At 38.9% G+C, this 26,178-nt stretch overlaps 1 protein-coding gene across 6 annotated transcripts in view; it reads left to right on the forward strand.

Annotated features, from left to right (window-relative positions):
• Window positions 1-17,976: 17,976 nt before the first annotated feature.
• Window positions 17,977-26,178, forward strand: part of RPS6KC1 (ribosomal protein S6 kinase C1) — a 192,020-nt gene continuing 183,818 nt past the window's right edge. For 3 of the 6 annotated variants that reach the window (XM_008055161.2, XM_021710891.1, XM_008055166.2), the window contains exon 1: window positions 17,977-18,234. In XM_008055161.2, coding sequence (XP_008053352.1) covers window positions 18,130-18,234 — 105 coding nt within the window. In that variant the 5' untranslated portion in view covers window positions 17,977-18,129. The remainder of the gene's footprint in view (window positions 18,235-26,178) is intronic. The other 3 variants (XM_021710896.1, XM_021710889.1, XM_021710899.1) reach the window with 2 other exon arrangements.

The following is a 26,178-nucleotide window of genomic DNA, read 5'->3' on the forward strand; positions in this document are numbered from 1 at the left end:
AAAAAAAAAAAAAAGAACTATGTTTCTATAATCAATAACTTAAAAAACCCATTATAAGTGCTAACCTTAATCTATGACTAACCTATCCTATAAACCTTTTTCATTCTATGCTAATTTATACTAATGTCAAGTTAAACAATCCTACTGAAACTTAAACACTTACTCTACAACCTAAAGTGACCCATCCCAGGATGTTTGGAATGTGACCCAGTCCAAAGTTCGTGGTGGGCCAAAACTTAAAGTAAGCTGACTGCATTCTTAAACAAAATGGCTACCTAAAAACTTATCTCTATAGCCTATTTTCCAAAACTTATATTGCTATAATCTTAAGATCACATACAAAAAGCCTGTGACCAACTCTAAGTTTCCTCGATATGACCTAAGTTTGAACTGTAAGTACTATGAAAACCAAAATCGCAGTCTGTGGAAAAATGGGAACAATGAGCTTCTGAAGTTAGTTTGTGTTTGTCCCGTACATACTTGAGGTTGCAGGAGTTTTTTCTGGCTGTAGTGCTAGGCAGAAAAGGGAGAGGAAGTGGGGTCAACAGCTCCCGAACGCATCCTAGTGGTCTCAGGGTCAACGGCCCTTCCTGATCCCTAACGCTCAGTGGGCCTCCATGGCTGGCTCCCAACACTCAGAAAAACAGATTCCTTTCAAAATGTTATTACTTATTGACAATGTACCACCAGGTCATCATCCAAGAGCTCTGGTAAAGATGTACAAGGAGGTGAATGTTGTTTTCATCCTGGCTAAAACAGTATCATTTCAGCAGCTCATGGAGCAAGGAGTAATTTTGACTTTCAAGTCTCCTTATTTAAGAAGTATATTTTTTAAGGTTATGGCTTCCATTGATAGTGATTCCTCTGATGGATCTGGGCAAAGTAAATTGAAAACTTGCTGGAAAGGATTCGCCATCCTGGCTGCCATTCAGAACATCTGTGAATCATAGGAGATCAAAATTATCACCATCAACAGAAATTTGGAAGAGGTTGATTCCAGCCCTCAAGTATGTCTTTCAGGCTACGGGGCTTCAGTAGAGGAAGTTACTGCAGATGTAGTGGAAATTGTAAGAGAGCTAGAAATAGATGTTGAGTGTGAAGAGGTAGCTAAGTTACGACAATCTCATGGTAAAACTTGAGCAGATGAGCAGGTGCTTCTATGAATCACCAAAGAAAGTGCTTTCCTGAGATGGAATCTATTCCTGGTGAAAATGCTGCGAACATTGTTGAAATAACAACAAAGGATTTAGAATATTACATAAACTTAGTTGATAAAGCAGCAGCAGGATTTGAGATAATTGCTTCCAATTTTGAGATAAGTTCTACTGTGGGTAAAATGCTATCAAACAGCATTGCATGTTACAGAGAAATATTTTATGTAAAGAAGAGTCCATCAATGAGGTAATCTTCATTCTTGTCTTATTTTTTAAAAATGCCACAGCCACCTCAGCTTTCAACAACCACCACCTTGATCAGTCAGCAGCCATCCACATTGAGGTCCTCCACCAGCAAAACGATTAACTCACTGAAGTTTCAGATGGTTGTTAGCATTTTTTAAGCAATAAACTATTTTAAAATTAAGATATGCACGTTGATTTTTAGATACAATGTTATTACACACTTAATATACTGAAGTGTAGCATAAATATAACTTTTATACACACTGGGAAACCAACAATTTCATATGACTGGCTTTATTGCAATATTTACTTTATTATCATAAATAAAGAACCCAACCCACAATATCTTTGAGGTATGTCTGTATTTGCTCAATAAGTTATTTCCCTCTGGTGTCAGCAGTGATTAGGAGTTTGGTTATATGATCTGACCACTTGGTAATCTCTATAAAAGGAGTAATGCTTTATAAAGGTCTCATTTCTGTTTATTGAGAGACAACAGAAAATTTGATGGATTTGTCTATTTGTTTTGAGCTCAACTCAAGAATTCTATGCCCACTTGAAAGAAGAGTAGCCCTTTGATACCTGGACTGGTGAGTTTTTGTGTTTCTGTTTTTACTCTTGACTAATAGTCGAAATCATAGAATTGAAGCCATATACTCTCCATAAGTTTGTGTGTCTATAATTCATAAAGATCTTTATACATCTTTATATGAGTATGAAATGTTGTCCCACCTCTGTGAGGTATTACTAATTATAGTTTATTTTATTAAAGGAGGTCTGTCAAGACATTGCAAATGTAATATACTTTAAAGAAAAATATATAATTCTCATAGAAACTAACTCAGAAATATTTTAAGAATTCATGCTTACATAATTAAGATCAATCTGTAGTGATCAAGTGATTTCTTTTTTGAAGTAGTTTAATGTTAATAATGGGTAGGGAGAGACACCATCCTACCATAATTTCACCATTTTGGTGAGAGAAAATGCCATCTTATAATAATTTCACTATTATGTAAGTGGGAGAGAATACCATCTCACAATATTTCATACATAGCCAGGGATTGAGGTCGTGATGAAGGATGGTCAAGAAAACCTCAGAGACCAAGGCTTCTACTAAAGAGAACCAAGTATTTTGGATGAGCATCTAGACATTCATCTACTACTGAGGAGACTGTTCAAAAACTTGAATCAACTGGGCTGGAGCATGAATAGCCAATAAGGCAAAAATGTGAGTTAAACCTCACCCAGAAGGACTGCCATTTGAAATAAAATGGAAGTAGCAAAAACATGGAACCAATCATGCTGCTCATTGAAAGTGGACTGGGTTAAAAAAATGTGGTACATATACACAATGGAATATTATGCAGCCATAAAGAAGGACAAAATTATGAACTTTGCAGCATTAGATGGACTTAGAGTCTATAATACTGAGTGATCTATCACAGAACCAAAGAACTGAGTACCACATGTTCTCACTCATAAGCAGACCTTGAACAATTATCATAATACTGTAAGAAAGGGATTGGCTGTAGTGGGAAACTGTGGGGGGGCACACGTGATCAACAAGGGTACCTACATAATGAACATTTGTATACATAACCCTGAATTGTACCCCACATCTTTAAAATTAAAAATTAACAGTGGCTCAGCCTATAATCCTAGCACTTTGGGAGGCCAAGGCAAGTGGATTGGCTGAGCCCGCAGGTTTGAGACCACCCTGCGCATCTTGGTGAGACCTTGTCTCTACAATAAATAAAAAATTAGCTGGGTGTGGTAGCATGTGCCTTTAGTTCTAGCTACCTGGAAGGCTAGTAAGTCGATGCTGAAGTGGCAGTGAGTGTGCCTCTGCACTCTAGCCTGGGCAATGGAGTGGAACTCCAATTCAAAAAAAAAAATTAAAAATTAAAAAAAGAGAAAGAAAATGGAAGTACTTCAGTGTTTCTATGAAATGGAGAGAGCTTGGACACTCTCTGGAAGTTGTCCCTGCCAAAAACTAAAATAGGTACATTTGCCCTCTCTTCTACTGGTAAAGCCAGGGCTGGTCATGGAGCGGAGAGGAGGTACAGTAGAGTAAAGTCAGTGTGTCTTCCCTCCTGAGGAATAAGCCGCTAGTGAAGACAATTTTCAGAGTGTGACAGAGTTACAGAGAACCTCATTAAGGACTGTACAGCTAGAAATAGAGATGGTTAGGCTATTGAAATGTGACAGAAGATAAAATAATACTCAACGAATTTTTAGCAATAGCAGAGACACTTAGAATTATCTGAAAATTGTTTTTCAAATCCTTAAGCAGGCATATGACCATTTCAGCTGTCTGCTCTGAGAGGCTCAGATTGGATCAGCAAACAAGGCAGAGTCAGGATTATGATAGAAGAAAAATTCAGAACAGACCGGAACAGAAACATTTTACTTAGACACACCTAGATAAGGCCTTCATTAGTTTCTAGAAGTTAATATCATAAAAAAAGCATAGCACTGGAGTTTGCTAAATTCCAATTTTAGAAAACAATTATAGTTCTATCTCTACACCAGGTGGACTCCAAGGACATTTGCAGTCAAAATCCATTCACTTGTTCATTCATTTATCCCTTAAGAAATAAAATATTACAAATATAGTTGAAGTCTTTTGACATGCCATCCACAAACCCACTTCCCTTCATCTCCCCAGACGTAATCACAATTCCAAATTTAGTGCATTTCATTCTCATGTCTGTCATTATATATTACTATATGTGTAAGTATTCTAGACAATATAAAATAATTTTATATATAACATTTAAAAAACTACACGTAAATGGTATCATACTCTGTATCTTTCTGCAACTTGCTTTTTATTCTCAACATTCAATTTTAAGATTTACCCATGTTTATGCCTATAATTCTAGCTCATTCACTTTTTTTACTACTGTACTGTATTCCAAATACAAATCACAATTTACTGATTCTTTATTCTGCTGATAAACATTTGGTACTTCTTTTCTCCTCCTCTTTCTTTTGTGCTATCTCTCTATGCTGAGATTTGGGTGAATTACTTAGTTCTACTAATTTACTAATTGTTTTCTATTTCTGAGACTAGTCAACTGTATTTTGCGAGCATTTATTTCAATAGCCATATTTGCATTTTTTATTTCCAGGATTTCTAGTTGAGTATATTCTGCATTCACCTTGGCTTTGTTTCTGCTTACCTTTATAATTCCTTGTTCTTTTTTTCCTCCTTTAACTCTCTCAGACAATACTAAACATGCTTATTTAAAATTCATCTTTAGTTGGGTGCAGTGGCTCATGCCTGTTATCCCAGCAATTTGGGAGGCTGAGGCAAGAGGATGGCCTGAGCCCAGGAGTTTGAGACCAGCCTGGGCAACATGGTGAGACCTCATCTTTACAATACAACAGAAAAATTTAGCTGGGTGTGGTGGCGTGTGCCCATACTACAGCTACTTGGAAGGCTGAGACAGAAGGGTCACCTGAGCTCAGGAGGTTAATGCTGCAGTAGCCGTGATGGTGCCACTGCACTTCTGCCTGGGCAACAGAGTGAGATTCTGATTCAAAAAAATAATAAAATAAAACTCATTATCACATCATTCTGTCATGTTCATTTTGTCTGGAATGAATTTATCTCCCCTGTTTTGATTTTGTTGGTGGCTTTTCTGAGTGTGAATTTCCTCATGTGTTTCGGATTTTAATGGGCAAACATTCTGATTAAGAGATTTTTTTCTCTCTCTGTTAATCTTGTCCCAATTACCTCCAATTCCCTCCCAAGAGACCCACTAGTCCAGAATCAGGTCTTATATTTGTGGCTTGGGTCTGTCTAGCTATGCTATTAGAGATATTACAGATCCAGTCTCTGAGCTAGTGGATGACTAAGCTCAGGTGTTGGATGTGAAGCTATGTTCCTTTTCTTCTGCCTCCCTGGGATATGGCTGTGGAAGCAACCATTGCGGTTTTTGTTTTTTTTTTTAATATAGGATCTTGCTCTGTTTCCCAGGCTGAAGTGCAGTGGCACAGTCATAGCTCACTGCAGCCTTGACCTCCTGGGCTCAAGCAATCCTCCTGCCTCAGTCTCTTGAGTGGTGAGGACTATAAGCACACATCACAGTGCCCGGATTATCTTTTAATGTTTTTGTAGAGACAAGTCTTTGTTGCCCAGGCTGCTCTCGATCTCCTGGGCTCAAACAATCTTCCTGCCTGAGCCTCTCAAAGTGCTGAGATTACAGGTGTGAGCCACTGAACCTGGCCCTTTCGGCCTTCTTTCATGGGTAAAGTAGCCCCTAGTTTCAGCAGTGAGCCTGAATCCATCACTTTCTTTTCTTCGTAGGACTTTATTACCTGTTACCCTGCAGTAGCAAAATTTCTAAATGGGCAGCCCAGCATGTCTCAACTTTGCTATTTCTGGGCCTCAGAGAGTTCTATATTGGTTCTGAGCATGATGGTAATTTTTGTTTTTTAAATTTCTCTTTTTATATTTTCTCTCTCATTGCTATGTGTTTGGAATAGAGAATGTCTCCAATGTACAAGCTTTTATAGTATCTTCAAGAGAAGTACAAATATACTGTATTATGTAAAGTCCAGGAACAATTTTTTTATAAACTCAAAGTTTATCCCTCAAGAATCATGAGGACATTGTGATTAAGTGTAGCACAGTAGGCCAGGCTCGGTGGCTCAGCCTGTAATCCTGCACTTTGGGAGGCTGAGGTGAGTGGATTGCCTGAGCCCACGAGTTCGAGACCCACCTGGGCAACTTGGCGATACCTCATTTCTTCAATAAATCAAAAAATTAGCCGGGTGTGGTAGCGCGCGCCTGTAGTTCTGGCTACTGGGAAGGCTGAGCGAAAGGATCGCCGGAGCCCAGCAGGTCGAGTCTGCGGTGGCCTGGAGTGTGCACTGCACTCCAGTCTGGGCTTCAGCTAAAAAAAATAAAAAAGTGTAGCACAGTAAAATGGGAGGGAAGACTTTTTTTTTTTTTTGAGTAGGTGTCTCACTCTGTCGCCCAGGCTGGAGTGCAGTGTGGCATGATCACAGCCACCACAGCCTTGACCTGCTGGGCTCAGGTGATCCTTCCACCTAGCCGCATACCACCACACCAGACTAATTGGGAAAACTCAATTGGGTTACCGCACAGACTCTGACACTTCCCAGCTGTGGCATTGGGTAAATATATCACCTCTATAGTCACAGTTATCTGTAAAATGAGGGTACTAATACTTATTAAATATTGTGAAAATATATAAAATAATAGATGTAAAGTACTGTTAAAAGACACAGAGAAGCAGGGCCAGGCACAGTGGCTCACACCTACAATCCCAGCACTTTAGGAGGCCAAGACAAGAGATTTGCTTCTACCCAGGAGTTTGAGACCAGCCTGGGCAACATAGTGAGACCTCATCTCTACAAAAATAAAAAAATTAGCCAGGCATGGTAGCACACACCTGTAGTCCCAGGTGCTTAGGAGGCTGAGGCAAAAAGATTGCCTGAGCCCAAGAGGTTAAGGCTGCTGTGAACTGTGACTGTGCGACTGCATTCATGACAGAGTGAGACACTGACTTGAAAAAGAAAAAGAAAAAAAAAAGGCCAGGTGCAGTGTCTTCTACCTGTAATCCCAACACTTTGGGAGGTGAAGGCGAGAGGATTGCCTGAGCCCAGGGCTTCAAGATAAGTCTGGGCAACTTGGCAAGACCTTGCCTCTACAACATCAAAAAATTAGCTGGGTGTGGTGGTATATGCCTGTAGTTCCAGCTACTTGGAATGCTGAGATAGAAGAATCACCTGAGCCCAGCAGGTCGAGACTGCAGTAGCCACTGCACTCCAGCCTGGGCAACAGAGTGAGACTCCTACTCAAAAAAAAAAGAAGAGCAGAAATATTTTGTTTTTGTTTTTCATCAGCTTTATATGCAAATTTTTAACACATAAACTTGGTTAATTAACTAAAATATACCGAGTAAATAATACATATATAACATAACTTTGTACAGACCCTTTGGGATACAGTACAGTAAAAACAGAAGACAAAAAATATATAAAATCAAATGAAAAGTAATATAGCATAGATTTAATTTATAAGAAAAATATCCATCTGATATTTCTATGTTTTCTAGCCAAGGATGAGAATGCTAATGTACAGTAACCTATTTTTTAGTATTGATGATATCCATCTTCCTGCTCTTCAAGGAACTAAGTAACTTTGTTAAATAAAAGTCTCCCAAATTAGCAGAGTTACATAATCATATGTACATGTTTATAACATTCATACATAATTACGGGACATAAAAATTACTATTGCTTTGTCTTAATTCATTTCATGTTGCTATAACAGAATACCCGAGGTACTTTATAAAGACAAGAGGTTAATTGAGCTCACAGTTATGCTAAGTTCAAGAAGCTTGGTACCAGGATCTGCTCTGCTTCTTGTGAGGGCTTTTGTGTTAGATCAAAATGTGGCAAAGAAGGTCAAAGGGGAAGTGGACACATACGAAGAGGCCGAATTCAAGGGCCATTGTGACTTTACAGCAACTCATTCTCATGGGCTTTTCCTACAAGAACTAATCAAGTCATGTGAGACTGAGAACTCACTACTGGGAGAATGGCACAATGTTATTCACTAGAGATCTATCTGCCCCATGACCCCAACACTTCCCACTAGGCCCCACCTCCAAACAACGCCACATTGGGGATCAGATTTCAACATGAATTTTGGTGGGGATAAACTCAAACCATAGCACCTCTTATACAACAGAATTTGGCAAGTTATAGTTTGCGAGACAAAGCTAAAAAAAAGGATGAAAATCCAGTTTGAAGTGTCTCTCAACTCCCACACATGTTCTTAAACTTTACTCTCAACCTCCAAATCCTGGAAAATGTCTCTGTATTCCCTACTAGCTTTCTCAATAAAAATATCCTAGGTTGTCATGGTGACATAATTTCTTTCCTTGCAGAATCTTATAGTCTGGTGCAGTAGTTGCCTAATTGTTTATGGCTGTGAAGTCCTTTCTTTTTTTTGTACTGTTTCTCATTTTTTTCCAGCCTAATATTATATCTGGGTTTAGTAAAATGGTAATAAATTGTATATTTAATTTGAAGCAGGGAGGATTTAATTAATGGTCTTACAGTTGTAAGTAAATCAGTCTGTAAAGCTGATGGAGTTCTCCGTGAGTATATGTTCCACGGTGTTCCCTGATGAAAACATCATAGCACTCAGCCTTTACTAGAATTTCTAATTTCTTTCCCTAACTCAGTAGACCAAATTAATAACTCCTAATGTCCAGGTTTTTAGAACAGAAGTACAATTATAGGAATTTCGTAGTCAGGATAGAAAATTCAAGTTAGCCCTTCTCTTCCTTCCATCCATAAACCCTTTCTTAGTTTCACCTCTTAGTCTCAGAATAGAGCTTGCAGATTTGTGAGTCTCTATAATGCAAAGACTTGTGGCTATCATGTAATTGAGCTCACCTCTAATAGATAACCTTGGTGCCTGGTCTGATTTCTTTCAGGGCTTATAGAGTTATCTTTCTGGAAAGGTGTTAAGGAACAGGAGCTGACCTCAGCAGGGGCTTCTTAACCCCAGGAGAGAATGAAAAGGCTGAACAATAGAATGTCAGAGAAGAAATGAGAAAACTGCATATAAGAAAGAGCAAAAATGCTTTCTATGGTTGTCTGATATTCATTTGAGGAGAGAAACCATGTCTATTGTTTGTTAAATAATGAAAAAAATAAATGACTATTTTTGTGGTGTCTTTATCATGTATTCTGACTCTGTCCATGCCAAAACTAGACATTTATCTGGAAGGAGTATATGTCCTTTATGATGGTTAACACCAAGATGTCAGTTATGTATCCTTTTATTCCCTTTAATGAATCTTCTGTTCATTGATATCTAAATCTGGGATGTCTAGAATACTGGAAGTCAAGAAATGATGTAAAGGAATCTTTGAGCTATTATAAGACTTTGAAAAATCTAGTAGAAATTGAAGAAAAGTTCACAAAAAAAGGCAAAGTTTCACCCAAACCTCGAGTGTCTTTGTTTTTATTGCTACTATGTAAAATCAGTATAGTAACATTTGTTATTTTATTCTGGTTAGAAGTTCAGATCAGTAGTTATGTGTCAATGACTTTTATTGGCAAAGACAAACAGAAAGTTGACTTAATATATTTAATTTAGTTATAGATTTATTGACTGTTATTTGTGATTCATGAATCTGGGCAGCCTCCATTTTACAAAATACAAGTAGAGCTCCCATGGGGCAATAGCAGAACAGGGGGTTTTATAAGGTAGGAAATAGGAAACAGAACAATTTAAAAAACTGATTGTTTAACATTAGGTTACTTTTTATTTTTATTTTTTTATTTTTGGCCCAGGCTGAAGAACAGTGGTGTGTTCATAACTCACTGCAGCCTTGAACTCCTAGCCCAAGCGATCCTCCCACCTCTGCCTCCAAAAGTGTTGGGCTTGAGCCTAGCCAAAGTTACTTTTTTGTAAGAGTTAAAGCAGACAAGTCTTCCTTTTTATGCTAACTTGGTTATATTGGAATCTCCTGTTTTCAGAAAAAATTGATCTGTTTTGGGACTGATCTGCTTCCTTAAAATTTTAGTTTGATTATATGCATTTGGCATGAGTGATTCCGTTTTGGTTTCTGATCTCCTGCAGTAGATCAGTTCAAAACAATGGACTTTTATAATCTTGTTCAACAATTCTCCTCTTTTTGGTCATGTTTTCACCCACATGAGAGCATGACCAAAACTTAGGGCATTAGTGCTATTCTCAGTTGCCATCATTCTGGGTTTTTGGTCTCAATCACCACTCATAGATTTCAGTGTCCTCATGACAACACTTTTCTTTGTTCTAGTCAAAGACAGACCATTTGATATTTGATGGACGATTGCATGCAACATTTAAAACTTTTGGGAGAACATAGCATACCAGGGAGACTACTATTATGACTACTGGAAGGGTAATACCACAAGTTTGGAGTATGCTTTTGAGCCAGGGTCCCCATGAAGCAAAACAACTAAAATTGATTAGATCAAAGAATAAGCCATATAAGGAGTCTAAGCATTTTAACCAAGTAGCCTGTTTGTTAGTTTTTGTAATGGAGACTCCACAATACCTGATGTATTTGTCCATGTGCAAGATAAAGTATCAGCAACTACACAAATTCCTCCCTGGTCAGTTAGTAGGTAATCTAGCATCCCATGACTGAGTTAAATTAAAACAGGGAGTGAGAACACATAGGTCTAGAGGTCTAACTCTGTAAAAGTTACTGTAAGTACAATATAAGCAAACAGTTGCATTAGGAATGTTGTTAAACTTAGCCATTGGGTTGACTGAGGGGTCTCTTAAGATCATGTGAAGATTTTGGATTGACATGACAGATCCAACACTTTATCAAGTTACTTGCAGGAGCTATTGATTGTGAAATTTTAATTACAGCATTATTTTGCCAAGTGAAAGATGTAGGCATAAGCAAGGAGAAATTATAAGAGCTAAGAGTCTCATCATGAGGGGGAAACTTGCTCTGATGTCTTGGGAAAGCTGTCCACAGCACTGTCATCAACTTTTCATCCTGGTTTGCAGTTTGAATGTTTCCAGTTATGCCATTGTGCCCTTTGGTGAACTCTCTGTTGGGTTCACACATCAGGCACATGGCATGAAATTTATATCAAGTTGTCCACCTCTAGCTTATGAGGCTTCAGGAACAGAGAAGTTCTTGTTCTTAGAAATTTCATGAGAGAAATTGGATTGGAGGAACCTAGAAGTCAGGATCTAGTCTAGTCTACAAGTGGATAATAAAAACTCAAAAACAACAAACAAGGCTACAATCTAATATACTATAGTTTTTCTTCTGAAAGATAATTTTTCTCTCTAAAATAACCCCCGATTTTACAAAAAAATAATCACAGAAGTCAAATTTATTTGCAAAAAAAGTTTAGATTCATCAAACTTGGCTTGATTGCTTATGTAAGTGTAACAAGAATTGACCACATAGACCACATTGCAACAGAATTGACCACATAGGCTTTTAAGTTTTCTTTGTTAGAATTTTTTGGTAAGGAATCTTAGATAGGACTTTTTTTTTTGAGTTAAGATTTCACTTTATCTCCCTGGCCAGAGTACCGTGACATGATCACAGTTCACCAAAGCCTCTACCTCCTGGGTTCAGTCTATCCTCCTGCTTCAGCCTCCTGGGTTCAGTCTATCCTCCTGCTTCAGCCTCCCAAATAGCTGGAACTACAGGCATGTACCACCCCACCCAGCTGCTTTTTTATTATTTTTAATTTTTTTGTAGAGATGAGGTCTTGCTATGTTGCCTAGTCTGATCTCAAACTCCTGGGCTCAAACAAGCCTCCCGCCTTGGCCTCCCAAAGTGCTGGGATTATAGATGTGAGCCATTGCACCTAGCCTCAGATTGGACTTTTAAAAGCTTCTTAATGCTAGGAAGTTCACAAAGGCAGATTTCAGACTTCATCTGCAATACCTACAGATTTAGGTGAATTCCTCTTTTCTTGAAGACCTCAAAATATCTTGAGGTTCCTGGACCTGCCAGGTTGTGACATTTTAAGGTTGGGCACCCTTGAAGCTAGGCATTCTATGTATATTCTTAAATATGATATCCCAGTCAAAGCTCTGATAAGAGAACCAATATTTCCAATTGTATCTTGTTATAAAAAGAACAAATTCTTATTGTCCTTATGCAAATAACTATATTACCACAAAGATAAGAATACTTACAAATAGTTTCTGAATACTGAATCAAGTAGGGAGAAAAAATAAAATGTTTCAATTTTTTGTAAATAAAAGTATAACTTACCAAATTGCTGTAACCTATAGATAGCTTAAAAGAAGTTTCTTCCTTAAATCTGTAGTAGGGAGAAAAAATTAAATGTTTCAATTTTTTGTTAATAAAAGTATAACTTACCAAGTTGGTGTAACCTTTAAATAGCTTAAAAGAGGTTTCTTCCTTAAATCTGTAAAATTAAACACTAAAAGAATAAGCAAAATTTCAAAATAAAAACCCATAATTATTCTTCATCGCTTCATTCAGTCTCTTGTAATTAATTCTTGTTCTATTTGATCTTGGTTAGAAGTTTTACAAGCCCATCATTTTCTTTATTAGAGTTCTGGAAATTCTTACCCAGTCTAACGGTGAGATCTTAAAGTTATCAGAAACCTGTACTTGTCCTTTCCATGAACCTTCTTGAAGACACAACAATTTTCGATTATAGTTGCTTGCAAAACAAAGCAAAACAAAACAAAAGACTTCAAAAAGCATTCTAATAAATAAACTATGAACAAGATTTAAAATGGCCATGAGTTCATTATGATAATGATGCAACTCACAAGGAAATTTGGTCATTTCTGTGACATATTTTCATATAACCAGAATTATGTCTGATAACATATTCAATTTCTAGGAATCTCATAAAATTTTGGGAGCACTCATATCAATAACATACCCATAAATACTTAAAGAAGGTTTAACATCACTTATTACTTGATAATGCTTCCCATAAGGTTTGACCTATTAAATATACATAATTAGTTTATTATATCTCTTTAACAAGGTGAGAGACACATCCTTCATAGCTTTTCAGGGGTCAAGTAGGAAATCCCAAAGTTAATTTAGACAAAACAAAACAAAACAAAAACCAAAAACAATTAAATTTAGGATTTTATTTTGGAATATTTGTCAAAAAAAGTTCAAAAGTTTAAAAACACTTGATCAAACATGATTGTTTAATCAGAGTGACAATAAAGCATTTTTTTTTTTTTTTGAGTTGGAGTCTCACTCCGTCTCCCAGGCTGGAGTGCAGTGGCACACTTATGGCCACTTCAGCGTCGACCTGCTGGGCTCCAGTGATCCTTCTGCCTCAGCCTTCCAAGTAGCCGAAACTACAGGTGCGCGCTCCCACACCCAGTTAATTAAAAAAAAAAAATTATTGTAGAGACGAGGTCTCATGATGTCGCACAGAAAGTTGAATTGTGAACAAAAGCTTAGTTCTTTTACTAATAAAAAAACTCACTTTTTAATTTTTTATTTAGCACCTTGAACACATTTAAAAATAGCTGATTCTTAATTTATTGTGGCCAGAGGGGGGGAAAAAGGTAAAATAGCTCATTTAAAATCTTTGCCTAGTAAGACCAATATCTGGGCTTTCTCATGGACTTAGTTTTTATTGATTGCTTTTTTCCTTGTTCCTTAGGATGACTCACAATTTTTTGTTCAAAATAGACATTTAACATTTTCTAATGTGACAACTCTGAAAATCAGATTCTCTCCTCTCCCTAGAGTTCATTATTATTGGTTTTTTTTGAGTTGGAGTCTCACTCTGTCGCCCAGACTGGAGTGTAGTGGCCGCTCCCAGCCACCGCAGCCTCAACCTGTTGGGCTCTGGCGATCCTTCCGCCTCAGCCTTCCAAGTAGCCAGAATTACAGGCGTGTGCTACCACGCCCGGCTAATTTTTTGATTTATTGTAGAGATGAGGTCTCGCCTGCCCAGGCAGGTCTCGAACCCGCGGGCTCAGGCAATCCACTCACCTCAGCCTCCCAAAGGCGCGGGATTACAGGCTGAGCCACTGAGCCCGGCTTATTATTGCTTTTTTTGTAGTAGTTTGTTTAGTGAGTTTTCTGAACTGATTTTGTAAAATGTATTATTTGTTATGTGTGGCCACTGAAGTCTCTCCTCTATTAACATAGTACCTAGACAGAGATTGGACAGCTAATGATTGGACAGAGATTTCCTTAGATGCCTGGAACCAAAAAGTTTCCCAGTCTTTGCAGAGGGGCCCTGTTTGCATGTAGAAGTACGCCTTCAACACTCAGTCAGGCAGTTTTCAAGTCTGCTTTAATCTTCTTTTTTTTATCTGTTCAGGACTTCAAGATCAGCTAAATGTGAGATCTTAAGGTCTTCTCAGATTTTTCCTGAGCTTGTGCATAGCCCTGGCGGTGAGCATGGTCTTCTAGTGTCCTCCAACATAGGAATATGTTGGAGCTTTCCAAGGACCTTATTCCCCCAAAGTTTCTTATTCTTCAACCTTTCCTCTCAAGCTTCTTGAGCAGTCTGTTGTTTGTTCCCAATTATTATTCACTGCCTCAGGCAGCAATGAGTAAAACATTGATCTGTAAATGTTTTTGAAAAACTTCCCTTGGTTAATGGCTTTTAGCACTGGGGCACTCTCACAGCTACTGCAGCCTCTACCTGCTGTGCTCAGATGATCCTTCCACCTCAGTCTTCTAAATAGCTGAAACCACAGGTGCATGTCACCATGCCCAGCTAATTTTTTGATTTATTGTTGAGAGACGGTCTTGCCAGTTAGCCCAGGCTGGTCTCAAATCCCTGGGCTCAGGCAGTCCTCTTGCCTCAGCCTCCCAAAGTGCTGGGATTACAGGTGTGAGCCACCGTGCCTGGCTGAATTTCAAATATTTTTAAAGGTCTCCTGTCATTTATTTTTTGACCCAAGAGTTGTTTCGAATTATGTTATTTGTTTTCCAAGTATTTACAAATCTTATAGATAACTGTTATTAACTTCCAGAGATTAATAATCCTGAGGCCACATAGCACATACAAGTTATTATTCTTTTTAAATTTGTTGACATTTACTTTATTACCCAGGATATTCTGTCTGCGTGAATGTTTTGTGTACACTTGAAAGAAACATGTTCTGCTGCTATTAAGTGTATTGTTGTATAAATGTGTATTACAGTTGGTTGATAGACCTTTTCACATCTTCTATATTCTTTCTGATTTATTTGCTTAATTGTTCTATCAGTTACTGAGAGAGAAGTGTTGAAATATTAACTATAATTGTGGACTTGTCTATTTCTTCTTTTAGTTTTAATGGTTTTTGCTTTATACATTTAAAAAGTTTTATTAGGTACATATACATTTAGAATTGCTATGTCTTCTTTATGAATTGCACTCTTCATCGTTAAGTTTTATCCTCTATTCTTGATAACATTCCATTTTCTTAAGTCTTTTCAGTAGGACTTTCATGGCACATCTTTTTAAATTTTTAAATTTTTAACCAACAGTATTTGGTAAGTCAAAGAAACTCAGAAAAAATATAAGGTAAAGTTGCTAAGCCTGATCCCACATTCCTGACTGATGTAATTAAATGGAGAGTAAAACCAGTCATAGAGCTGGGAACAGGCTTATAAGAGGAAAAATATATCAGATTTTGAGCTGTTCTGTTCTCAGTGTGAATTGAATATTTGAGGGGGAGACCTTGAAAAAACTGGAATTATCTTTTAGAGAATGAACCCCTTGTACAGGCTTCCCCCACTAAGTAAGTGTTCTAAGAACCCATCTGCATCAGTGTACCAGCTAGTGTTGTTGTGAGAGGCTGTGTTCAGCTTCAGAGAACATTTTTTGGAGATTCTTTCAGTGTGCTTGCCCATTTCATGATGGATAGTTTATGAGTGCACCTGCCCACACTTCACTGAGTATTCAGTGGTTTTTGACCAAAAATGGTATGACCTCCATGTCCCACCCTCCCTATTCACCTGATCTCACCTTGAGCAACTTTTTTTGGTTTGTTTCCTGGATGAAAAAAGTCCTTGAAAGGAAACATTTTGCATATGCAGAAGAGGTAATATAAAAAATGGCAGAAGTCCTAAAAGGCATAAAAATTAATGAGTTCAAAAACTGTTCTGAGCAGTGGAAAAAGCATCTTGACAGGTGTATTACATCAAAGGAGAGTACTTTGAAGGTAACTAAAGTTGAAACAGGTACAAATAAATACACAACTTTTTATAAATAAATTCAGTTTTTAGGGGGTTTCCCCCATACAGGTAAAGATATTGATAAAATGAGTCAAGCCTTGGGATAGAGATATGCCTGGAGACACAATCTTGTGAGTCAATGGGAATAAATAACAAAGGATCAAAGGCAAAATTCTGAGAAACAAGACTACTACAAGTTCCTGGCTGGAGGGGAAACTAGCAGAGAAGACTGAAAAAGGAGAGAGTGATCTGAGTATAAAAGAAAAAAGATTATGCTGACTTATATGCTAGGGACACACAAGAGTTTTGAAAAGGTGGATATGGACAAACACTTTTAAAGTTTGGAAGTACTGGGTAAAATGAGGTTATTAGGAACTTTTTTTCAGAGCAGTTTCAAAGTAGCAATATAGTAGTATAGTAGCAATATAAGAGCCAGATTGAAGTGAATATGGGAATAAAGGGCTGAAGATGCAATAGTAATGTAGATTACTTTAAAAACAACTTAAACAACTTTGACAAAACAAAGGGAAGGAGAAAGAAAGGAGGAAAAGAAGGCAACTTGAATAATGCCCTTTATCCCCTTCTCTGCCTGGCTCTCGTGTCTCTTCCAAGATTCGGCCACAGAAAAGGTTTCGGTCAGAAATCCTAAGATAATCTTACATCACGAATAGATGTGTTCTATAGTTCTCCATATATACCTTTGTCATGGTGCTTATCACAATATATTTTAATTGTGTCTTTATTTTTTCTGCTAGATATTTTAATTGTGTCTTCTTTATTTTTTCTACCAGATGGTACTTGAGAGCAGGGACTATCTTTGTAACACCAATGCTCAATTAGCATGATGTCTGGCACATAGTAGGTGGTGAATTCAGGTTTAATGAATGGATAATAGACAGATGTAGTCACACACAGGCTGAGAAGAAGGAGCCAGAGAGAGAAAGATATTAAACATAGAGAAAGGAGAACCTGGATGTCACTGATGGAACAATGTCTTTAGATCTGCCAAAGAGGATGGAATTAGTGCACAAGTGATCAGTCTTAAAAATCAGCAAGGGATATGTGTGCATCTCAGATTGCCATGGAAATGTGAGAAGATGAAGGAATCTGTCAGTACTAAGGGCAGCGGCTTCGTTTTCCTTTTCTTTTTTTCCCTGTAAAGAAGGATGGGAGGGCAAGGAGTAGGAAAGCAAGAAGAAAAGGAACAGAAGTTTGGGGAGAATGGCAAAGACTTGGAATGAATATTTTGGGGGATGAGAAAGAACTCTGATTACAAAAAGATAGCTGAAACTGGAAGTGTTATGTCTGTAGTGGCTTGGAGAGGTAGTGTGATTTTCCTCCCCCCCCCCCCCAGCCAAACACAGGCTTCAGATTTTAGAATCTGAGGGGATTTTTCAAAGATTGATACAGGGTTGGGACTTGCTATGCAGATGTGTTATAGAGAGGTGCACACTTCAAGGGGATTCATCTTAGAAAGAAGGAAGGGTGTGTCTGAGAGCGTATTGACATTTTGTTGTGGGTATTTAAAATGAAAGCCCAGGAGTAGGTAAGGGAAGAAGATGCTAGGCTGGGGTATCTATCCATCCGGGACTCCACACAAGTTTGCACCAGGGCCGGCCGGGTTTGGGGAAGGACTAAGCTCTAACCGATGTGGCGTGGCTACAGCAGCTCTCACGAAATCTAGAAGGTGGCGGAGCTAGCGTACAAGGAGACTCCGTGGAGTGATGGAGACTGTAGTGCGGCCTTTTGATCTTCACCCACATGTCAGTCTCCTGTACGAATGGGGGCCAGAAACTAAGGTGGAGTCTCCCCTCCCCCGGGACGCGGGACAAGGCCTGAACCGGAAGTTTCTCTTCCTACCCGGAAGCAGAGCTGTGCGGCCGGGACGCCGCCGTGGAGCCCCCGCCTCCTTGCCTCCTGGCCGCTGCGTGGGGAACCTGGATCGCGGCGGCGCCGCGTTCCCCTGATGCTCCCCGGCGGGCGGCGGCGGCGGCGGCGGCAGAGGCGGCAGGAGGATGACCTCTCCCCGGGAGCGAGGCGCCGACCTGGCCCGTTTCTACACTGTCACCGAGCCCCAGCGACACCCGAGGGGGTACACAGTGTATAAGGTCACCGCCCGGGTGAGTGCCGGTGTCGGGCGTGGGTAGAAGCCTGGATTAGGACCTGAGGTGAGGGTCCTGGTGTGAGGCTCCCTGACCCTGGGTCAGAGCCGAGGGTGGGACTAGGTGCGCCTGCTGGCGGGACACGCTCGGAGGTAGGGACTTCTGGAAGGCTAGCGCTGTGGCTGAGTGTGGGATGCCCAGGGCTCTACTGGAGTAGGTCGCGATAGAGTCCCCATTCCGGGGTGGGGCAGTGGCTGGTGGTTTTAAATAGATGACTCAGCCTCCATCCCATTTGGACTTTCTCTTTTGAGTTTGAAATTTGCAGAAGTGCTTTTGCTTGCTCCAGAGGGGAAATGCAGACTTAAAAATGCTAATTTATGAATTCCTTGGCTTATATAATCGAATATTATATTCTTCTGTTGACCTTTTTTTTCAGCATCAGGTTTGTTCTGATGAAGACAGACTCGGGAAAGATGTCAGTGTTAGGCCACCAGCCTAAGAGCTCTGGATGTGGTCTGTGTCTTGCCTCTTGAGTTTTAAATGGTTTTCAGTAGGAGACATGAGAAAAATCTACTTAGGATGTCTTTTGTGCGTTTCTTTGAGGGCACATTTAAAAGTTGGGAGGTTCCTTTACATCAAATAACTGATCCAGTTTTTAGTACCCATTTTGTTTCGTTCTTGCATTTTAAAGAGAGTCTTCGTCTCCCTTCTAGGAAAGTAATAAAATTATATAAGAATTTATGTATGTATGCACGAGTGTGTGTGTACTAGTCATTTTATACACATCACCCAATTTAATTCTCATTTTAATACAAGGAAACAAATGCAAGGAATTTTAGTAACTTGACAAACTACATTGCAAGACAGTAGCAGATCTGGGGTTTGTGTTTTTTTTTTTTTGAGTTGGAGTCTCACTCTGTCGCCCAGACTGGAGTGCAGTGGCCGCTCCTGGCCACCGCAGCCTCGACTTGCTGGGCTCCGGCGATCCTTCCGCCTCAGCCTTCCGAGTAGCCAGAATTACAGGCATGTGCTACCACGCCCGGTAATTTTTGATTTATTGTAGAGATGAGGTCTCGCTGCCCAGGCAGGTCTCGAACCCGCGGGCTCAGGCAATCCACTCACCTCAGCCTCCCAAAGGCGCGGGATTACAGGCTGAGCCCGGCAGATCTGGGATTTGAAACCAGTTCTCCTTAACTCTAAGATATGTAAAATGTTAAGAGTCAACTTCACCCCTATTGTTAATTTTTAAGACAAGAGATACAGGCTAAGTAGTGATAGTACACTACACACTTGGGGGGATGTAGTAAGTTAGCGAGCTCAAGAAGTAGACATTGAGAAGAACCCTAGCTGGGTGTGGTAGCTCACGCCTGTAAATCCCAGTACTTTGGGAGGCAGAGGCGAGAGGATTACTTGAGCCCACGGGTTCAAGACCAGCCTGGGCAACATGATGAGACCTCATCTCTACAATAAATAAAAAAATTAGATGGGTGTGGTGGTGTACACCTGTATTTCTAGCTACTTGGAAAGCTGAGATGGATCACTTGAGTGCAGCAAGTTGAGGCTGTGGTGGCCGTGAACATGTCACTGTACTCCATCTGGGTGACAGAGTGAGACTCGGATTAAAAAAAAAAAAGAGAGAGGAGAACCCTAAAGGTTAAGTAGTTTTAGATTAGAGTTTGGGGCATGAGGGTGGATTGGGACCTGAGGGTCTGAGGTGGGGGCCCTGGTGAGGGACTACCTGATCCTGGGTCACAGCTGAGGGTTGGCACTAGGTGTACCCACTGCCAGGTCACACGTGGAGGTAGGGACTTCCATGTGGCACATGGAAATGGTGCACGATTCAGACAAATGTGAAAAGGTGGAATGGATGAGCAATCTGTTTAAAGAAAATGAGACCAGGCCTGGTTACTACAGATAGTCCTAATGAGAATAGAAGGAAATTTGCTGCTCCTGTTTGCAGTAAGCTTGTTTTATAGGTGGAGTGTTAGTTTCAGGTTGTGTAAGAAATTTTGTGAGATTAAGGGGACTTTATTATGCCATTCTTGAAGGCTTTCGAGTTATAGGGTCCTTCAAAAATCTAGGCTTAGTTTCCTAACATATAGTTTGTGGAATCAGAACAGTTTTCAACATACGTAATATTCCCCCCACAGCACCCTATTTATTCTCTATTACAACACAAAAATTATATTGTATTATTCTATGTGCGTGTCTGTGTCTTGTAGTTTTTGAGCAGCTCTATCATTGGTATTTGTTTCCTTTTATGTCAACTAATAAGTCAGCACATGGGACACAGTACTGAAAACATTGTTGATTGTTTTCCTCTCCATTGTAGGCAGGACACCCATAAATGTGTAGTTACAGGCCCTAAATGCTATGAGGGCTATAAGGCTATATAAAGCAGGGATCTTCCTTTCAAGGACATTCATGTTAGAAGACTTCACTGTACTTAAAAAGAAGATAGAATAAGACAGAAGGTGTTAAGAGCCATAAGACACTTCAGAAAAGAACTGTCAGAATTCAGAAGAAAGGTTGCTTCTGGATCAGGGGATTGTGGTATATGTATCAATTAAGATAGGTGGTGAAAGGTGGGAAGAACCCGGAAGAACACAGAAAAGCAGAGCATAAAAGGTGTAAGTTTGAAGAGATAGAGCCCATAAAGGCCTGGATATGAATGTGTGTGAGACTTGAGTAGGAAGATAAGATAGTACATTGCCTTAACCAAATTAATAAAATATACATGCCACATACTGAACTATTTGAACTTGATAATTGCCTTTTTTTCCTCCCTGTAAATGTTTATGTCCTCATATATGGCTTATGTTACACATTTCTTAAAATTTAAGTTTTGAGGGCCAACATGGAGATGTACTTTTAAAATAACTGTTTAATATATAAAACAAGTAAAATACTTATCTTTTGAGAGTTAAAGAGAAAAACATCTTTTCTCAGGAGAATTAACCAGGTAAGCGTTGCTCTCCTGAGAGAACTTAATGAGATTAAAATTAGGAATGTCTTCTGTATGTTTCTTATGACTGGTTCAATTCTAGCTTTAAGGAACAATTTCTGTATTTTTGATTCTTGCAGTGTTACTTCTGTAGGGTAGAATTAGAATAATTGGAAGTACCAGTGTTGAATTTTGGATGGCAAAAGAGGTTTTTCATTTCTTAAATCTTCTTTGTGCTTTTTTTTTTTTTTTTTTTTTTGCAGTTCTCTGGAACATGGCAAGCTTAGATAATTTTGAGGCCAATTACAAGCATGCTAACAGATTCCCTAGTTAAACTGTTGCTTCTTACTTTTTATCTAGAATGAGTACCTCATTCAGAATTAGAAAATTCTTTTGTAAATTTCCTTTGATTCTTTACTTGAAGGACATATAGGTATACAAGAATCATCAATGATTTTGATTGTGTCATAATGCTAAGTTTACACAATTCTAATGTAATACAGAGTTATCAGTAACATGAAATGAATGGTAATTCTTTCCTGTATTCCCATGAGTATGGAAAGCAAAAATATGCTTTTATTCTAAAAAGTGCTACCTGATGGCTTTTTTGTTTACATTGAGTCATGATTTACATACAATAAGATGCACTGATTTTAAGTGAACAATTTTATGAGTTTTGACAAATGAATAAAGTTGTATAACCACAGTCATCACTGCACAAGTTCCCTCATGCGCCTTTATAATTAGTCTCTTCTTTCCACCCCATCTCTAATTAACCACTGATTTGCTTTCTGTGATTATAGATTAGATTAGATTGCATTTTCTAGAATTTTGTATGAAAGGAATCATACGGTATGCACTTATTTTTTGGTCTGGCTTCTTCCACTCAGCACTATTATTTGAGATTTATCCATGTTGTTGTATGTTTTCATTCCCTTTTGTTACTGACTGGTATTCCATTGTATGGTTATACTACATTTTCTCCATTTACCTATTGGTGGATATTTGGGTTGCTTCCAGTTTTTGTATATTATGAATACAGCTATTATGAAATTCATGTACAAACCTTTTATGGACATTTGGTTTCATTTCTCTTGATACCACACTGCTTCGTTTACTGTAGCTTTATACTAAGTCTTGAAATTAGGTAGTCTAAGTACTCTTTCTTTCTCAAAATTGTTTTGGCTGTTCTAGATTGTTTGTACTTGCATATAAAATATAGAATCAGTCCGTCAAGTTCTTCAAAAATGCCTGCCCAGATTTTGATTGGGATTACATTGAGAATATGTCAATTTCAGAAAACTTGATGTCTTAACAATATTGAGTCTTCTGATCCATAAACATATATATCTCCTCACTTATTTGGCTCTTCTTTCACTTGAGCAACACTTTATCATTGTTAGAGTACAGTCTTGCACATATTTAATGTAATGTGGAATCCCATTGCATGGTCAGGCCAAGGTAGAAGGATCACTTGGGGCCAGGAGTTCAAGACTGGTCTGGGCAACATAGTGAAACCTCGTCCTAGAACAACAACAACAAAAAATTACCTAGGCATGCTGGTACTTAATTACTTGGGAGGCTGAGGTTGGAGGATCACTTGAGGCCCAGGAATTTGAGATTGGGCTTGGTGGCTCAGCCTGTAATCCCGCGCCTTGGGAGGCTGAGGTGCATGGATTGCCTGAGCCCGTGGGTTCGAGACCCGCCTGGGCAACTTGGCGAGACCTCATCTCTACAATAAATCAAAAAATTAGCCGGGTGTGGTAGTGTGCGCCCGTAGTTCCAGCTACTGGAAGGCTGAGGTGGAAGGATCACTGGAGCCCAGCAGGTCGAGGTTGCGGTGGCTGGGAGCGGCCACTGCACTCCAGTCTGGGCAACAGAGTGAGACTCCAACTCACACACACACACAAAAATAAATATGATTGTGCTACTTCACTCCAGCATGGGTGACAGAGCAAGACCCTAGCTATCTCGAAAAAAAAAATTTGGGTTTCTTTTTAAACTATGAGATTGCATAAAGTCCTCATTTTACATAGCTAATGTTTTTTGATTGATAACAGCAAGCACATGGTACTTATTATGAGTCAAACACTTTATATAAATTAAGATATTTGTCACAGCAGCCTAGTGAGTAGGTACTGTTATTATTCTCACATTATCAATGAGGAAATCAGGGCACAGAGAAGTTCAGCAACTTGTCCAAAGTCACACAACTAGCAAGTGGTTGAGTCTATATTTGAACCCAGGTAGACTGACCCCAGTCACAGTGCTTTTAATCCCAGTACTGTGCTGCTGATAACCTGTACTATGAAACACATTTCATTAGGTGCTATGGGTGTACACGTTAGGACACCTGTATGTCCCCATAAGGCCCTTACTGTAACTTGACAAAAGTGATGGAAAATGCAATGACTATAATGATGTGAACAAAGGGGAGCAAGGGAATAGAAGTACTGATCTTCATTTGAGCCTGAAAACTGCCATGTCTAGAGCTTCAGGTTGAAACCCTATTTGTATTGCTTGGAGGGAACCTGCTTTTCAATTCCTGACCATAATTTTTGGGTGGCTTGCTTGTGTTTGGGAGAGGAATTGTTTGTAGTTTCTCAAGTATGCTAGCATACTACATTCTTTTGTATCTCTCTGTTAGATGCTGTTTTCTCTGTCTGGAATGCTCTTCCCTTTAGTCTTAGTAGTTCCTGCTCATCTCAGGTGTCATCAATGGCTTGTGTTCTCCAGGAAGTGTTTTTTTGGATGGGGGGAATAGCCGTCTTTGTGTCTTATGTACTCTTCCATTAATGCCTTTATCATGATGTACTTGCTTGACTACACCAGCAGACTCTGCCTTTTTTTTTTTTAGTTGGAATCTCACTCTGTCACCCAGGCTGGAGTGCAGTGGCACACTCACAGCCACCACAGCCTTGACCTACTGAGCTTAGGCGATCCTTCTGCCTCAGTTTTCCAAGTACAGGCGTGCACCACTATACCCTGCTAATTTTTTGATTTATTGTAGAGACGAGGACTTGTCAAGTTGCCCAGGCTGGTCTCGAACCCTTGGCCTCTTGCTTCCACCTCCCAAAGTGCTGAGATTGCAGGCTTGAGCCACTGTGCCTGCCCTGAGAATGGTATATAAATAGAATCATACAGTAGTCAGCCTTTTGAGACTGACATTTGCTCATTTTTTTGTTTGTTTTCTTATTCTTGAAAAGTTCTGTTTTGGATATTATTATTATTTTTGGTCTGATAAGTCATTTGCAAATATTTTCTCCCAGTGTAGCATATATGTTATTCTCTTAACATTATTATTGTCATTATCTTCTTCTTTTTCCTCCTTCTTCTTTCTCTTCCTTCTCTTCCTCCTGACAGGATTTTACCCCAGCCTGGAGTGCAGTGGCTATTCACAGATGTGTTCATAGTGTGCTACAGCCTTGAACTCTTGGGCTCATTTGAACCTCCTGCTGGGTAGCTGGGACTTCAGGCACGCCTCCGTGCCAGCCAATATCTTTTGCAAAGCAAACTTAAATTTTGGTGAAGTCCGGTTTATTGGTTTTTCCTTTTATGAAGTATGCTTTCAGTGTCATACACCTCAGGTTACAAATATTTTCCCAGTGTTTTATTTTCACTATCTTATTGTTTTGCATTTTATATTTTACTCTGATTCATCTTGAATTTATTTTTGCTTAAGGTGTGAGATTTGGATGAAGATTCAGTTTTTACCTGTGAATGTTTAATTGCAATAAAACACAGGTTGTTCAAGAGACTATCCTTTCTTCATTGAATTGCTTTTACACTTTTACCAAAAAAAAAAAAAAAAATACTGGCCCTATATGTGTAGGTTTGTTTCTAGATTCTGTTTTGTTTCATACCATACTATCTTGATTATTGTAGCTTTATACTAAATCTTAAAATTAGACAGTATGATTTCTCTGACTTCATTCTTTTTCTAAATTGTTTTGATTGATCTAGTTTCTTTGCTTTTCCATATAAATTTTAAAATAAGTTTATATCTATAAAAATCATATTGAGACTGATTAGAAGTGCATTAAATCTATAGATCAATTTAGGGGAGAATGAACATTTTTACTATGTGGAATCTTTGTCTATGAACACAGTCTGTCTTGCCAGTTATTTAGGTGTTCTTTGTTTTCTTCCATCAGCATTTTGTAGTTTTCAGCATATAGACTGTGTATATATTTTGTTAGATTTGTTCCACTCCTTCATCTTTTTGTAGCTATTTTCAATAGTATTTAAAACAATTTGGTTTTCAGTTTTTTTCCTAGTGTATTGAAATTTGGTTCATTTTGTGTTGCCCTTATACTCGATGACATTTTCAAATTGATTTATTAGTTCTAGGAGTTTTTGGTACAGTTCTTGTTTTTTCTACATAAACAATCCATGTTGCCTGAAAAGTCAGTTTCATTTCTTCCATTCATTCTATGTCTTTTATTTTTCTTGCTTTACTGCATTGGCTAGGGGTTATAGTACAGTGTTGAATAGGAGTTGTGAGAGTGGACATTCTTGCTTTGTTCCTGATCTTAGGAGGAAAGTATTCAGTCTTTTTTCCTGGTACAGTGCCACTGTATGGTTTTTGTATATGGGAGTTTGCATGTTTTAATTTTTAGTTTTGCTTGTTTTTTTGGAAAGAGACGGAGTCTCACTCTGTTGCCTGGGCTGGAATGTAATAGTATTGCCACAGCTCACTGTAACCTAGAGCTCCTGGGCTCAAGTGATCTTCCTGCTTCAGCCTCCCTTGCTGGGACCACAAGGTGCATGCCACCACACCTGGCTGATTTTTATTTCTTTACAGACAAGGTCTTGCTATGTTGCCCAGGCTGGTCTTAAACTCCTGGCCTCAAGTGAACCTCCCACCTCAACTGGGAGTATCTGGGACTATAGCCACAAGCTACTGTACCTAGCTTAAATTTTTAATTAGAAAGTAAGATATAAATCGGTGGCTCAACCTGTAATCCCAGTGCTTTGGGAGGCTGAAGTGAGTGGATTGCCTGAGCCCGCGGGTTCAA

The sequence above is a fragment of the Carlito syrichta genome, unplaced genomic scaffold, assembly GCF_000164805.1.
Source record: "Carlito syrichta isolate Samal-C Ts95f unplaced genomic scaffold, Tarsius_syrichta-2.0.1 Scaffold80553, whole genome shotgun sequence".
Taxonomy (NCBI): Eukaryota; Metazoa; Chordata; class Mammalia; order Primates; family Tarsiidae; genus Carlito; species Carlito syrichta.